Here is a 14,743-nt window from a genome sequence, read left to right on the forward strand (position 1 = left end):
CAACTACTTTGTCAGACTGCACAGGGAAGCCATTGAAATTCACAAGCATAAGCAAAACTTCAACAGGAAAGAAGAAACCTTAAGAATGAACAGAGCATGGGCTCCAGTTCTGAAAAACACCAGGCCAACAAAACACTCCACACCCGACAATAGCCCTGCAGAGAAGATTAGCACATCAAGCACCAATCCATATGCAAAAGAACCTTCTCAGGATTCAGTGAAGCCTCCCGCCATTAGCATTCCACACCCTGGGAAACTCTTACAGAATGACTCAGCTCAACCCCACCCCTCCTGAGTAGATACAAATGACCTACATCTTTTCCACACTGTGACACTGAGAGATCTCTGTCTTTTGGTGCTACACCTCTGAAGATGCCAGCCACAGCTGCTGGCGAAACGTCAGGAACTACAATGCCAAGACCACGGCAATACAGCCCGGAAAACCCCCAACAACCATCGTTCTCCGGCCGTGAAAGCCTTCGACAATACATCGAACACCTCTACGGGGAGGAAACATTCCAACAGACCCGAAGATTGGAAACACTTCGGAACAAGAAAGCACATCTACTCTGTTCTTTGACCTTTCTTCTACGCTGCAGGGACACAAGAACCATTCCATCTTTTCTCACAACTAAAAGAATCTTCAAAACCACACAGGCGAACCGCATTTATGACCGTCTAGAACAGGCCCTCTTACGTGAGAGAATCCACACTACCCGCAGAGAACTTGCTGCCACAGACAAGGAGCTATTTTGCTTGCATATCAACACCAGCCATAAAATGAGAAGTCAGGATTGGGACAAGGTCGATAATCTCACCTACAGGAAGATGGAACAAGTGTTTACCAACCACACATCCAGACAGAAGCAGAAGTTTAACAAACTACAGGAAAAAAGACAGACAAGCCCAATGCTCGACAATGCACGCATTGTCATCAATCTGACAGACCGTCAACTCTCACCAGAAGAAACCTCCATCTTGGCAAAGGGAGGAAACTTTGCAGTCACCCCCACCAGGATTCCTGTGGAAGACATCATTGCAAATGTAGAAGCTGCCATCCGTCATCTACCGGAAGAGGAAGCTGAGGAAATAAGAGGAGAGACAGCCAGGATTCTACGAAAGGCAAAGCTTCCCACCAGCAATTTAACACGCAAGGAGAGAAATGCCATCAAGACCCTCAATGCAGATCCAGACATCATCATTCTACCAGCTGATAAAGGCAATGCTACAGTGATCATGAAAACGGAGGAATACAAAAAGAAGATTAAGGAACTCCTGGACCCCTCCACCTACAAAAAACTAAAACGAGATCCCACTTGCAAAATCACCAGGCTAACAAATGCGCTGATCAAGAATTCCTCACTACATCCCGACACGCACAGAAAACTATGCAAGACTGAAGCGCAGCCACCTAGACTATATGGACTCCCCAAAATACATAAAGATTCAGTCCCACTCCGACCCATTGTGAGTGCCATTGGTTCACCGACATATGAATTAGCTAGACATCTGGCAGATCTCCTGCAGGACCACATCGGGAAAACCTCGTCTTACATCAAAGATTCAGCAGATTTCATCAACAAAATCAGTTCTCTGAAACTCAATCCACAAGACATACTTGTCAGTTTTGATGTTGTATCCCTGTTTACCAAGGTTCCAGTAAAAGACACTATTGCACTGATTAATCAGATTTTCCCAGAGGATGTAACAGCCTTATTCCATCATTGTCTGACAACCAGTTACTTCCAATGGGACAACGAATTCTATGAACAGATGGATGGGGTGGCCATGGGGAGCCCACTCAGCCCAGTTATAGCAAACTTCTACATGGAACATTTTGAAAAAACAGCTCTAGAATCAGCACCCCACAAACCCAGTGTATGGTTCCGGTTTGTGGATGATACATTCATCATTTGGAGCCATGGGAAGGAAGAATTGAGGGAGTTTTTGAATCATCTCAACAACATCCACCTGAACATACAATTCACAATGGAGAAAGAAAGTGAGGGAAAACTCTCATTCCTGGATACCTTGGTCATCCGCAAAGCAAACTTTCAGTTAGGTCACAAGGTCTACAGGAAACCAACTCACACTGATCGTTACTTACACAAAAACTCCAATCACCACCCCCGACAGAAAAGAGGCATAATGAAAACATTAGTGGATCGTGCAAGACGGATATGTGAGCCGCGCTTTCTCAATGAGGAAATTAATCATCTAAACCACGCACTTCAGGCAAATGGCTACTCCAGAAATGAAATCCGAAGAGCAATCAAACCCAGGATGAATCAAACAACCAAGGAAAAACAGTCACCTACAGGAAAAGTGTTTTTGCCATATATCAAAGGAATTACTGATCAGATGGGAAAGCTTATGGAAAAGCATAACCTTCAAGCAGTATTCAGACCCACCCGAAAAATACAACAGATGCTACGATCAGCAAAAGACAGCAGAGACCCCCTCACCTCTGCAGGAGTATACCGTATACCCTGCAGCTGTGGACAAGTTTACATCGGGACCACAAAGCGTAGCATCCAGACAAGAATAAAAGAACATGAAAGACACTGCAGACTTGGACAGCCTGAAAAATCAGCAGTGGCTGAACATAGCCTAACTCAAACAGGGCACAGTATCTTATTCCAGGACACCAAAATACTGGACAACACTTCCAACTACTTTGTCAGACTGCACAGGGAAGCCATTGAAATTCACAAGCATAAGCAAAACTTCAACAGGAAAGAAGAAACCTTAAGAATGAACAGAGCATGGGCTCCAGTTCTGAAAAACACCAGGCCAACAAAACACTCCACACCCGACAATAGCCCTGCAGAGAAGATTAGCACATCAAGCACCAATCCATATGCAAAAGAACCTTCTCAGGATTCAGTGAAGCCTCCCGCCATTAGCATTCCACACCCTGGGAAACTCTTACAGAATGACTCAGCTCAACCCCACCCCTCCTGAGTAGATACAAATGACCTACATCTTTTCCACACTGTGACACTGAGAGATCTCTGTCTTTTGGTGCTACACCTCTGAAGATGCCAGCCACAGCTGCTGGCGAAACGTCAGGAACTACAATGCCAAGACCACGGCAATACAGCCCGGAAAACCCCCAACAACCATCCCTTGGTTGTGTCGTTGCTGTGGAAGGGGTTGAGGACCAGGAAATGGTGGCTCTATGGCATCTGTGCAATGGCTTGGTTGGGATGGATGTGGCTCCTCCCAGCCCAGAACTGACCTTGGATAAACAAGGACTCATGGATATTCCCGGGTATAAGAATGTAAGAAGAGCCTTGCTGGATCAGTCCATCTAATTCAGCATCCTGTTTCACACAGTAGCCAGCCATTTGCCCTGGAGGGCCAGGAAGCAGAAATTTACTGCCTCTGAATATGAGGGTTCCCTTTACTCATCATGGTTAGTAGTCGAGACAGACCTATCCTCCATAAATCTGTCTAAGTCCCTCCTAAATCCATCTATGCTCAAGGCCATAAGGAAGCTTTCAGGGGTGGTAAATGTTCTACCCAAGCATAACCTGGGTCTGCATGATTGATTGATTGATTGATTGATTGATTGATTGATTGATTGATTGATTGATTGATAGATCCAGAGGAGTTAGCTGTGTTAGTCTGTAGTCACAAAATAGTAAAGAGTCCAGTAGCACCTTTAAGACTAACCAACTTTATTGTAGCAGAAGAAGCTTTCGAGAACCACAGTTCTCTTTGTCAGATGCATCTGACGAAGAGATCTGTGGTTCTCGAAAGCTTCTGCTACAATAAAGTTGGTTAGTCTTAAAGGTGCTACTGGACTCTTATTTATTTATGTCATCTATATTCTGCCTTTTTCACTGAGACTCAAGGCAGATTACATAGTGTGAGATTAGCACAGTCAATATCAAGGACATTTCCATAAACAATGCCATGGGGTAAATAAATGCAAGTTTACAAAGACATCACATTAGCAAAAATCCAGTACAGATTTAAAGAGACGTTGAAACAGCACAAGTAGTTCTACATGTAACTACCCAGTAGGATCATACTTGAAGCACAGATAGCACATCGGAGCACATACTTAAAGCAACCGATACAATATAAGGCAACATAGTGGTAAAGTCTATGTTCCCTAACCCAGTGAAGTATCTCTTTGAGACCACCTCCTTACAATATAGCCCTCCTATCTGTGCAAAAGGCCCTTTGGAATAATTCAGTTTTGCATCGTTTGCAGGCCAGGAAAGTGGTGGCTCTCCTGACGTCCTCAGGCAGGCCATTGCACAGGGCAGGGACCACCACAGAGAATGCAAGTGCATGGGCAGCTGTCGGTTTCACCCATGTGCAGGGTGGCACCCGCAGGAGACCCTGTTCAGATGAATGAAGCTTCCGTGGAGGAACGTAGGGAGAGAGGCAGTCCCATAGGTATGCTGGGCCGAGGCCGTGAAGAGCCTTGTATGTGATGTAGCTAATACCTTGAACTGACCATGGTGACTGATAGGTGGCCAATGGAGTGACTGCAGGATGGTAGTGATATTCATGCTCCTACTCCCATAGGGAAGGCTCGGTATGGGTTGGAAGACTTGCCAAAACGACAGCAATGAAGTTTTTATGCTGTTGTCCTCCACTGCAGTTGGCGGGAGTCCTTCTTATGTTCATAGAATCACAGAGTTGGAAGGGGCCATACAGACCATCTAGTCCAACTCCCTGCCCAGTGCAGGATCAGCCTAAAGCATCTCTGACAAATATTCATCCAGCCTCTTCTTGAAAAGTGCCAGTGAAGGGGAGCTCACCACCGCCCTAGGCAGCTGATTCCACCTTTGAACTACTCTGACCGTGAAAAAGTTCTTCCTAATATCCAGCCGGTACCTTTGTGCATGTAATTTAAGCCCATTGTTTCGGGTCCTACCCTCTGCTGCCAACTGGAACAGCTCCTTGCCCTCCTCCAAGTGATAGCCTTTCAAATATTTAAAGAGAGCAATCATGTCCCCCCTCAACCTCCTCTTCTCCAAACTAAACATTCCCAAGGCCCTCAGCCTTACCTCATAGGGCTCAGTCTCCAGACCCCTGATCATCCTCGTCACTCTCCTCTGCACCCTCTTGATTTTGTCCACATCCTTTTTGAAGTGAGGCCTTCAGAACTGCACACAATACTCCAGGTGCAGCCTGACCAAGGCAGTATAGAGAGGGGCTATGACCTCCTGCGATTTCGATGCTATGGCCCCTTTGATACAACCCAGGATTGAATTGGCCTTTTTTGCCACCGCAATACACTGACTGCTCATATTTAGTTTACAGTCCACTCTTACCCCAAGATCTCTTTCACATATACTACTGCCCAGAAGTGTATCCCCCATCCAGTATTTGTGCTTCCCATTTTTGTGACCCAGATATAATACTGTACACTTGTCTTTGCTGAATTGCACCCTATTCGCAGCTGCCCACAGCTGTTATTCTACTTGTGTTTGGGCCATATCACCATCAGATACTAGAGGAAGGGCACACCTTCCGAAGTCACTGTTGAAACCTGATGTTGTCCCTGAGCATATTAGCTGTAACATGAGTGGAGACATACAGAAATGGCCATTTACGTTGGGTGTCTTTTTCTTGGACAGGGATCGCAAAAAATAGTGTATATGTGTAAGCCAAAAGAATTTTTTTAACAAAATGTGAAATGTGGCAGAGTTTGACTTCTTAAAAAAATGTCAAAACATTTTCGAAGTTTGCTTTTGAAATTAAGCTTTGAGAGAGCATATAAAAAACAGATGTGAGTTTTAAAGAAATGTCAACTTGTAAATTCAGTGTTTTCGTGCTTTACATAAACCTCACAGCATCCATAATCAGGAGCACAGAAAGAAAATTTGTAGGAGAATTGGAGCCAGGAGACTTTACTTCTCTCTGTCGCTCTCTCTCTCTTTCTGTAGCTGTAGCTGGGAGCAGCTGTTGATTTTTCCCTGTGCATGGTGGTATCAGCAGAAGGCCCTGTTTAGATGAGTGAAGCTGTTAGGGTGCAGCATTGGGGAGAAATGTTCCTGCAGATATGTGGGGCCAAGGCCATGAAGGGCTTTGTATGTGATAGTCAGTACCTTGGATTGAGCCTGTTGACTGATGGGTAGCCAGTGGAGTGAATGCAGGATTGGAGTAATATGCACGCTTTGCCTAGCTACTGAGAATAATTGGGCTGTGGCATTCTGTGCCAGCGGGAGTCTTTAACTTTGAAGGGAGACCTATGTAGAGTGCATTACAGTGGTCTACACTCAATGTTACCATAAAGTGAATCCAGATGGCCAGATCGGCTGTGTCGAGGTAGGGGGCCATCTTGTGCACTAGTCTGAGTGGGGAGAAAACGTTTTTTGCAGCTGCATTTACTTGCTTCTCTAGCAATAGTTTTGGATCTCGTATAACCCCATGCCTTTTAACTAAGTCTGCAAGGGTCAATTGAACCCCATTGAAAGTGGGAAGCACCATTTCCTTCAAGACCTCCGCCTTCCCAACCAGCATCCTATCTGGGTTCAGTTTCAATTTATTCACTTCCAGCCGTTTGATCACAGCAGTCAGGCAACAACTTAGCACTGTAGGTCTAACCTGTCCTCGCTGGCCTGAGTCCCTGGCCCTTACAAGAGAAGCCCCTTGGGGTATGCCCGCCCCTCCCTTTCTGCAGCTTCCTGAGGGTTGCCACACCCTCCCAGGTGGATGGGCAGCAGCTGTTGCCAATCAGGTGTGACCAGGCTGATCTCTACCCTTGCCCTCTTCCCCCCTTAAATGATTACCCTTCCTCCCATCCGATGCTGTCACACTAAGGTTCAGGGCCGTTCCTTGTGGCAGCTATTCCTCCTCCCCCTGGCCCAGTTGGATTGGCCGCTGGCCTCTTGAGCAGGCCCAGCCTTGACAGGCCTAACCCATGGAGTATGGACTGCCCTGCTGCACTGGTTGAAAAGCCTCTATAACAAAGTGAATTTTTTAAAGTGCAAGTGCTATAAAATATACAATGCTAATTCATCAATCTAGTACAATAATATTCCATAGTAGATTCATAAATAGTTATACAAAATACACAGGTAAGTTCACACGAAATAACTCTACCAACATCAGAATCACAATCGGTTGAAACAACCTCCGGGTGGAATAAAAGTCCTTAGTAGTTACAAGTCCATATAGTTGTGTCTTGGGAAGAACTATATATTTTGCATCCATCTAATCCATATCGAATGAACATAATGCAATACTTCCGGTTCATTGATGACCTTTATTTTGTATATAAGGGAATAGACACGGTTGAGGACTTCTGCTGTTGGCTTAATAGTAGGGATCCAGATGTGAAATTTACCTGGCAGTACACAGTACATCCCATATCCATTATTTGGATGTCACAACTTGTAACGGGAACGGCCATTATTCTCGGGCCTGCTGCACTGGTTGGCAGGGACAAGACAGGCATATGGCTGAGGATGGGCCTCCGCAGGCCTGAAAAAAGAAAAGAAAAAGGGGTGTATAAAATCTGAACCCTCCCTGTTTTAAATGTGTATGGATTTTTATTGTATTTTAATACGTTGTTTTTATTGTATTTGGTATTTTAATATGTTGTTATCTGTCCTGAGCCCGCTCGCGGGGAGGGTGGAATAGAAATTTGAAATAAATAAATAAATAAAAATAATAAAAAAAAAACAATGCAGTAACAACAGGGCAATAGGTTCAGAACATCTTCGAAAGCTGCGATTTCTGCATGGCGGATTGGGTGCATGCAAATGCTAGGACACAGTTTGCAAATCCATATAGCATCTGGAAAGAGAGGGGACTGAAAGGCATCAGTGACTTAATCAGTTTTAAAACAAACCACCCACTGTTCTCTGTAGTGTAGTGTTTTATCATTCAAGTGTCGGAATAAGATTCAACTTGTTTGTGCTTGCATCCTATAAAATAATACAATTGCAAATAGTATGTAATTCCCCCCTCCTCTCTCTCTCTCTCTTTCTCTCTCTCTCTCTCTCTTAAAGGAAAACGTCAGATTCATCACCTGGGTAACCAGCTCCAGCTTAACCAGCATTGCCTTGATACTGCCTTTAACTTTTTCAAAATGGCCGTAAGCAAGCACCTGACTCGGGGACGGAAGATGGCCCACGTCATAGCCGCATGTCTCTACTTGGTGTGCAGGACAGAGGGAACTCCACGTATCCTTTCGCTTTTGAACAAGGGCGTTTAAAAATGTCTTGGGCGCTGTGTGCCTCTGACCTCTTATCTTGGAACGCTTTGTGCTATTTTTAGTTCAAGTCCATTTTTGTACAGTTTAATGTTTATCATAACCTTTTTATTGACTCTTGTTATGAAAGTACCAGGAAACCATCCGGGCAATGGTAAATACGAACAGTGAAATTGGTAGAAATGGAGAAGACTTTAACCTGTAGTGAAATTTGGTCCCTTTACCTGCCCAGGTATCGGGTAGGGAGGGGCACAGGCAGACGGCTACCCTCACCCATTACTTCACATCATATAATAATAATAACAGCTGTGTTTATATGCTTCTCTTCTAGACAGATTAGTGTCCTGCTCAAAGTGGTGAACAAAGTCAGGGTTATTATGATGTGATTATTCCTCAGGAAAACCTATCTGGTGGTTCTACATAATGGATACTGTTATGAGCAATTACGTGGCCCTGTTAGCTATGTGTGCCAAGGGCACAAATCAATCTCTCTGTCTGTGTCTCTCATATGAATGACTGAATCAGGTTGATAGTTATGAAGTATAAAATGTAACCCCAACAAATGCTCTTTAAATTGTGAGGATGCAGTGTGTTTATCAGGAGTGAGGCCTCCTGGCCTTGTCTTTGAATCTTCCCGCTCTTTTTTTTTAAAAAAATATTTTTATTTCAATTCTTAACAAAACTGTTTACAATATGAAATACAACATGGGTAAATTGTTAAAAACTACATGACAGAGAAAGGTAAAACGTGGAAAGACAAATTCAAGTTGAATGATCTGATATATTTTGGATTATAGATTCAGGATTGTTTGGTATATTTTATTGGGAGGATATAGATTTTCTTTAGAAATGCATTCAAAAAAGGGGAACCATTTTTCCATAAAATTTGTTGTTTTGGGGAAATTTTCAGCTTGATAGATTCCATCATTGATTTTTTCAAATAAAAAATGGCCCCATATTTTAGAATACCAACTGGTAATTGTCAGTACAGTATGTGATTTCCATTTTAAAGCAATTAAATTTTTTGCTGCCATTAAGAAGATATTGATGAGGTCTCGTCGAATTGGTGGGATCTCTATATCATCCCATTGATTCAGGAATCTTCCCACTCATTAATGAAATCTTCTTTCCTCTCCAGTTGAATTCGCAATTCATTTTCTTGGTACTGCTCTAGTCCCCGCTTTAATTGCATACTCCTGCTGTTCCTTTCTTGTGTACCACACACAATAATACTTTTTTGCAGGCCGCACACACTGCATGATGGTTGCTGTTATTATTACATCATCCACTTGCAGAGTATGTTTTGCTGTTGCTTAAGATGCTAGCTGAGAGTAGGTGTCACAGCAGCCTTCTGCTCATCTGTGATAGGTGCCCCTTCCTGTCCTTGAGTGCGGCGCATGATGGAAACCAAGTTACAACTCACCATCATGTCTGAGTGTGAATGCCTGAGCCCACTGGATTTTGGTTCTTCCACACAAACCAGGAGGTGTATATCAGGTTTATGCTGTAGCTGAGGGCTAATCTACATGAGACATGCAAAACGTGTTGGGTTCTCACAAATTACCTGGGTAGTGTAGTCAGGCCAGTAGCAGCAGCAGGATGGGAGAGAAAGAGTCAGCGAGGGGAGCCTGAAGCTGCCAGGCAGGTAGCAGTGGCAGAAGGAGCTGCTGTGGCTCTCGCCATCACTGCCTGACTCAACCATCCCTTCTCACAGAGAGGGGAAGGAGTCTAGCAGCTGCTGCAGCAGCAGTGGCATCTGCCTCTGCTAGCTGCCTGGCAGCTTCGGGCTCCCCTCACTGACTCTCCCTCCCGCCCTGCTGCTTTTGCAGGCCCGACTACACTACCCAGGTAAACTTGCGAGAACGTGACACGTGTTGGGCGTCTCGTGTAGTTCGGCCCGGAGAGTCCCCGCTGGTTGGTAGGGCGCAAACACCAGCTTGCCCATGGCATTCAGATCTCACTGTTGGAATACTTCCAGAACTGAGAATGCCTTCAATTGTACTCTGGACACAAAGGGGGAAGCGAAGAGGAGGGAAGGAGGGAGCACATGAACCAGTCATGTTTGGTGCTCATGACAGAGTTCTGATGAGCTGTTTGAATGCAGCCATTGGGGTGGATCAGAAAGTTTTCCAAACCAGGAAGGATCTTCAACCACTGGGTTGGGACCTTTAGATGGGTCACCTGATGGCTCACTGGCCCCTATAGAGCTGCTAGGGTTTTTTTGGTGCTTTTAAAAGGACCTGCAGCTAGTGTGCATATGCTGAAAGCCAGGACACCATTTATCCTGCCTTGGTTTGCGTGCGACACTGAGAGGAGCAGCAGGGTGTCAAGATGAGGTCACTCTCCGATGGAGAGGATTCCTTGGTGGTTCCAACCCTTCCCCACCACATTACGCTTACGGCTCGTGTTTTCTGTTTCTAGCAGTCCTGGTCTGAATCCCACAGTCCTAGACTTGAAGCAAGTGAGGTCATATTTCTGATTCCTCTTCTTCCTGTTATGTGACTCTATCACATGACCTCACCACAGTTAGAGCGGTTCCCTCAGTGGAACAGGCTTCCTCGGGAGGTGGTGGGTGCTCCTTCTTTGGAGATTTTTAAGCAGAGGCTAGATAGCCATCTGATGGCAGTGCTGATTGTCTGAATCTAGGCAGATCATGAGAGGGAGGGTAGGAAGGGTTGCATCAGTGCTTAGTTCATGCGGCCCCTTTTTACATGCCCAGGGTAATGTCAGTTGTCACCTTGGGGTCAGGTAGCAATTTTCCACAGGCCAGTTGGGCTAGGAGGTGTTTTGCCATTTCTGGGCATGGAGCAGGGGGTCACTGGGTGTGTGTGTGTGTGTGTGTGTGTGTGTGTGTGGGAGGGTAGTTGTGAATTTCTTTTTTTGTGCAGGGGATTGGACTAGATGACCTGGATATCCCTTCCAACTCTATGATTCTGTGACTTCCTATCGTATGCCTGCGGTTCAGTGGGTGCAATCTTCAGTAGATCCCAGATCTGAAAAAGTTGAATACCGCTGCACCAAACCATAATTTGGAAAATTGTGAGTGTGTTTTAAGCTCACACGCTCCCCCTCCCCAGCTTTACTTTATGTTTGGGGAACTATGGTTTGCCCTTGCTCTCTTAACCAGAATTGGTAATCACAATTTGGCAATGGTTTGCAGTTGTAGCTTTGAAGGCCAAGCGCAAGCCACTGTTGCCAGTTTTTGGTTGTCATTGGCAAACTGTGGCTTCTGTTGAACCGTACACTCTAAAGTCGCATGTGAGAAAGGAGAGGAAAGAAGGGAATATGCTCGTTCGTGGCTCATTTTCTGATTGTCTGAACCAGGCTGTCTCAGCAGAAGCTGCCCTGAAAAGTTCAGATTTAAGAGAATAAGTGTTTCTGTCTGTCAAGGTTATGGAAAGCGATGTGTGGAAAATTATGATAAATAACGGCAAAGGATTGGAAGCAAGGGAGCAGCAGAAAAACAAAGCCGAAAACTTAAGGATTTCTGTGACGGCATATCTGGTATTTTCCATGGCTGAATCAATTTTCTTTCTCATTTGGAAGCTTTGGGCCTGAATAGTTGAAGCTTGGCACTTTTCAAGTTTTGCTGAATTGGTCACTGATTGAAATTTATAGAAAAAAGGAAATGACATGCCACTAAATTTGCAAATTAGTTGTAGCGTCCCCGGTTCGTGATAATTCTGATTTGGGGGAGGGGAGGGGATGCCCAGAAGCCAGCCTGTGCTAGCAGAAGCATGCTGGTGCTGAGCTGCAGTGATACGATTGCAAACATTGGCAAGGAGATCTTTTAACAAGAAGACGGTTCAGCAATTTTTAAAGCTTTTTTATGCACAATGATGTGGATATTGACTAATTGGTTTGGTGAGGGGGCAGTTACAAGAGATGTTACGGGGACAATATTAGCCTTTTTATCGTTTAAACAGCCGAAATGGCTTTAGCTTTCCCCTTGCATTTACCTTGACATCCAGCCCCCAGGAAATAGTAGCATGTATGAGAGACCATCTGGCTCTGTGATCTATGTGGGTCTGTTACATAAGCGCCGACAGTAACTACAGTGGATAAATACTTTTGCTCGCAACAAGAATCTGGCTATATTAGAGTGGTTTTGTTTCGGCCAGTTCTGCCTAAATTCTCTTCCTCCCTCTTGCCAGCTTTTGACTGCAATAGTCTCTAGGGGGGAGGGCGCAGGGGGAGATTCTAGTTTTATTTTCCCCCTCTTTAAATACTTAAGGCACGGTCCATCCCTTCCTGCATCGCAGCTGCACCCGTGGAAGCAGATCTGCACATGTGGGAGCAGATCCCTGCTCTGTTGGGGGTATGCATCGCTCTGTGTTTTGCAGTGCACTCTGCCTTTACTGGGTCTGTGTGCACTTCCTGCATGCACCTCCAGAAGCCATGTGCCCAAGCCACTTTGGTACCTGCACTTGGAGAGGAGTGAGTCCTACGGGGATCCAGTTCTTTGCAGGAGAGGATGGATTGGAGTGTGTTGTGATGCCTGGCCCTGGGGTTTGCCTTTTGTGGAGACGACAAAGCAGTAGAAGTCCTTAATTTTTTTAAAAAAAACGGATAGCTCCCAGATTCTGAATAGAGTGTATGTTTGCTTGTGCGTATGATAGAGAGAGAGAAACTTTCCCTTTTTCCTATCCTGTACTAGCACTTGCTATGTTTCGCTATATATACACAAGTCAAACTGTATATACTTGGCTTCTAAGCCTTCAGTGAATATAGAACAGTGCAACCCTTTTGGGGGGTGAATCAGGAAGGTCCTAATTCAAATCTTGCCTCGACCAGAAGTTTACTGATTGACCTGAAGTCAACTATTCTCTCTGAGTTTCAGTTCTCCTCCAATGTGGGGATGATAATATTACTCTCCGTTGCGGAGTTATATTGATGTATATGAGGCACTCTGAGCGCTCCAAAGTGCTCTATAAATGTAGAATTTTGTTTATTTGATTTATATCCCACCTTCCAATTAGTACACTTCAGGTGACTGACAGATCTGCACCAAAAGAAGCTAAGTTGTGCAGTTAGATACGATCTGTATAAACTAGGAACATTAAACAAGTTTGTATGTGCTGCTTATATTGCAGGCATCTGCTAGTCATGAGGACGTACAAGTAGTTTTGCAGGACCCAGAAGTCTTGCCCCTTTGAGCGCTGGAAAACTTAAAAGCTTCACCAGACATCATAGCTATAAGGACTGTAGGCATTGCCCTTCCAGCCCACTAAGTTTCTAAGATGGCATCTAGAGCCACGCATGTGTAAGAACCTAAGAAGATACCTGCTAGATCAGACCATCTATGCCTGCCTTCTGTTTCACACAGTGACCAACCACTTGCCCAGGAGGGCTGTCAAGCTGGGCATCAGAGGCCAAAGACTTCTTTTGATGTTGCCTCCTGGTACCGGTATTCAGAGGTTTACTGCTTCTGAATGTGGAGGCTCCCTTTAGTCACCATGGCGATAGTCCCTGCTGATAGACCTGTCCTCCAGGAATCTGTCTAATTTGTAAAACGTTCATTCTGAGAGACTCCAGGTTTAATCTCCACGTTGCTATGGAAGCTTTGCTGGGAGACCTTGGGTCAGTTGCACACTCTCAGATAAACCTTCCTTGGAGGGATTGTTGTGAGGCTAAATTGGAAGACAGGTGAACCCCTGCCCCTGCTTATATACGGCTCTTCTTGACGGATGAGTGCCATACTCAGAGTGGTTAACAAGTCAGTGTTATTATTATTCCCACAACAGACACCCTGTGAGGTAGGTGGGGCTGAGAGAGCTCTAAGAGAGCTGCAACTGACCCAAGGTCACCCAGCTGGCTTCAAGCAGAGGAGTGGGGGAATCAAACCTGGCTCTCCAGATTAGAGTCCTGCTGCTCTTAACCACTACACCAAACTGTTTCTCGGGTCCCTGTTTGGAAGAAAGATGGGCTACAAATGAAGTTTGTGTGTGTGGGTATATAAAGTGTCATCAAGTTATAACTGACTTATGCCAGCGCCAGCCAGGGGCTTTCAGGGCCAGTGAGAAGCAAGTGAGAATGGTGGTTTGCCATTGCCTTCCTCTGCAGAATCTTCCTTGGTGGTCTCCCATCCAAGTACCGACCCTGCTTAGCTTCTGAGATTGGACTATACCATGCTGCCTTCCCACCCAAATGAAATGAAATAAATATCTATTGCTATGCTGTGTAGGCTCATCCTGGGTTAATAATAGAGAGCTGCTTGGTGTAGTGGTTAAGAGCGTGGGACTCTAATCTGGAGAACTGGGTTTGATTCCTCACTCTTCCGCTTGAAGCCAGCTAGGTGACCTTGGGTCAGGCACAGCTCCTAGGAGCTCTCTCAGCCCCACCCACCTCACAGGGTGTTTTGTTGTGGGGATAATAATAACATACGTTGTAAACTGCTCTGAGTGGGCATTAAGTTGTCCTGAAGTGCAGTATATAAATCAAATGTTGTTATTAATGGAAGGGTGACTTGCTGATTTCCCTCTGACCCTGAGCGGTGCACCTTCTGCATCGTTTGGATGAATAACATGCAAGAACTTGTACTATAATCTTGGCAGGAAA

At 45.1% G+C, this 14,743-nt stretch overlaps 1 protein-coding gene across 1 annotated transcript in view; it reads left to right on the forward strand.

The window, feature by feature from the left end:
* BRF1 (BRF1 RNA polymerase III transcription initiation factor subunit) overlaps positions 1–14,743 on the forward strand; it is a 294,493-nt gene that overhangs the window by 49,876 nt on the left and 229,874 nt on the right. The window contains exon 3 of the mRNA XM_054970610.1: positions 7,983–8,156. Within this exon, the coding sequence (XP_054826585.1) occupies positions 7,983–8,156 (174 nt within the window). The remainder of the gene's footprint in view (positions 1–7,982; positions 8,157–14,743) is intronic.

This window comes from Eublepharis macularius, chromosome 2 (genome assembly GCF_028583425.1).
Source record: "Eublepharis macularius isolate TG4126 chromosome 2, MPM_Emac_v1.0, whole genome shotgun sequence".
In the NCBI taxonomy this organism is placed as follows: Eukaryota; Metazoa; Chordata; class Lepidosauria; order Squamata; family Eublepharidae; genus Eublepharis; species Eublepharis macularius.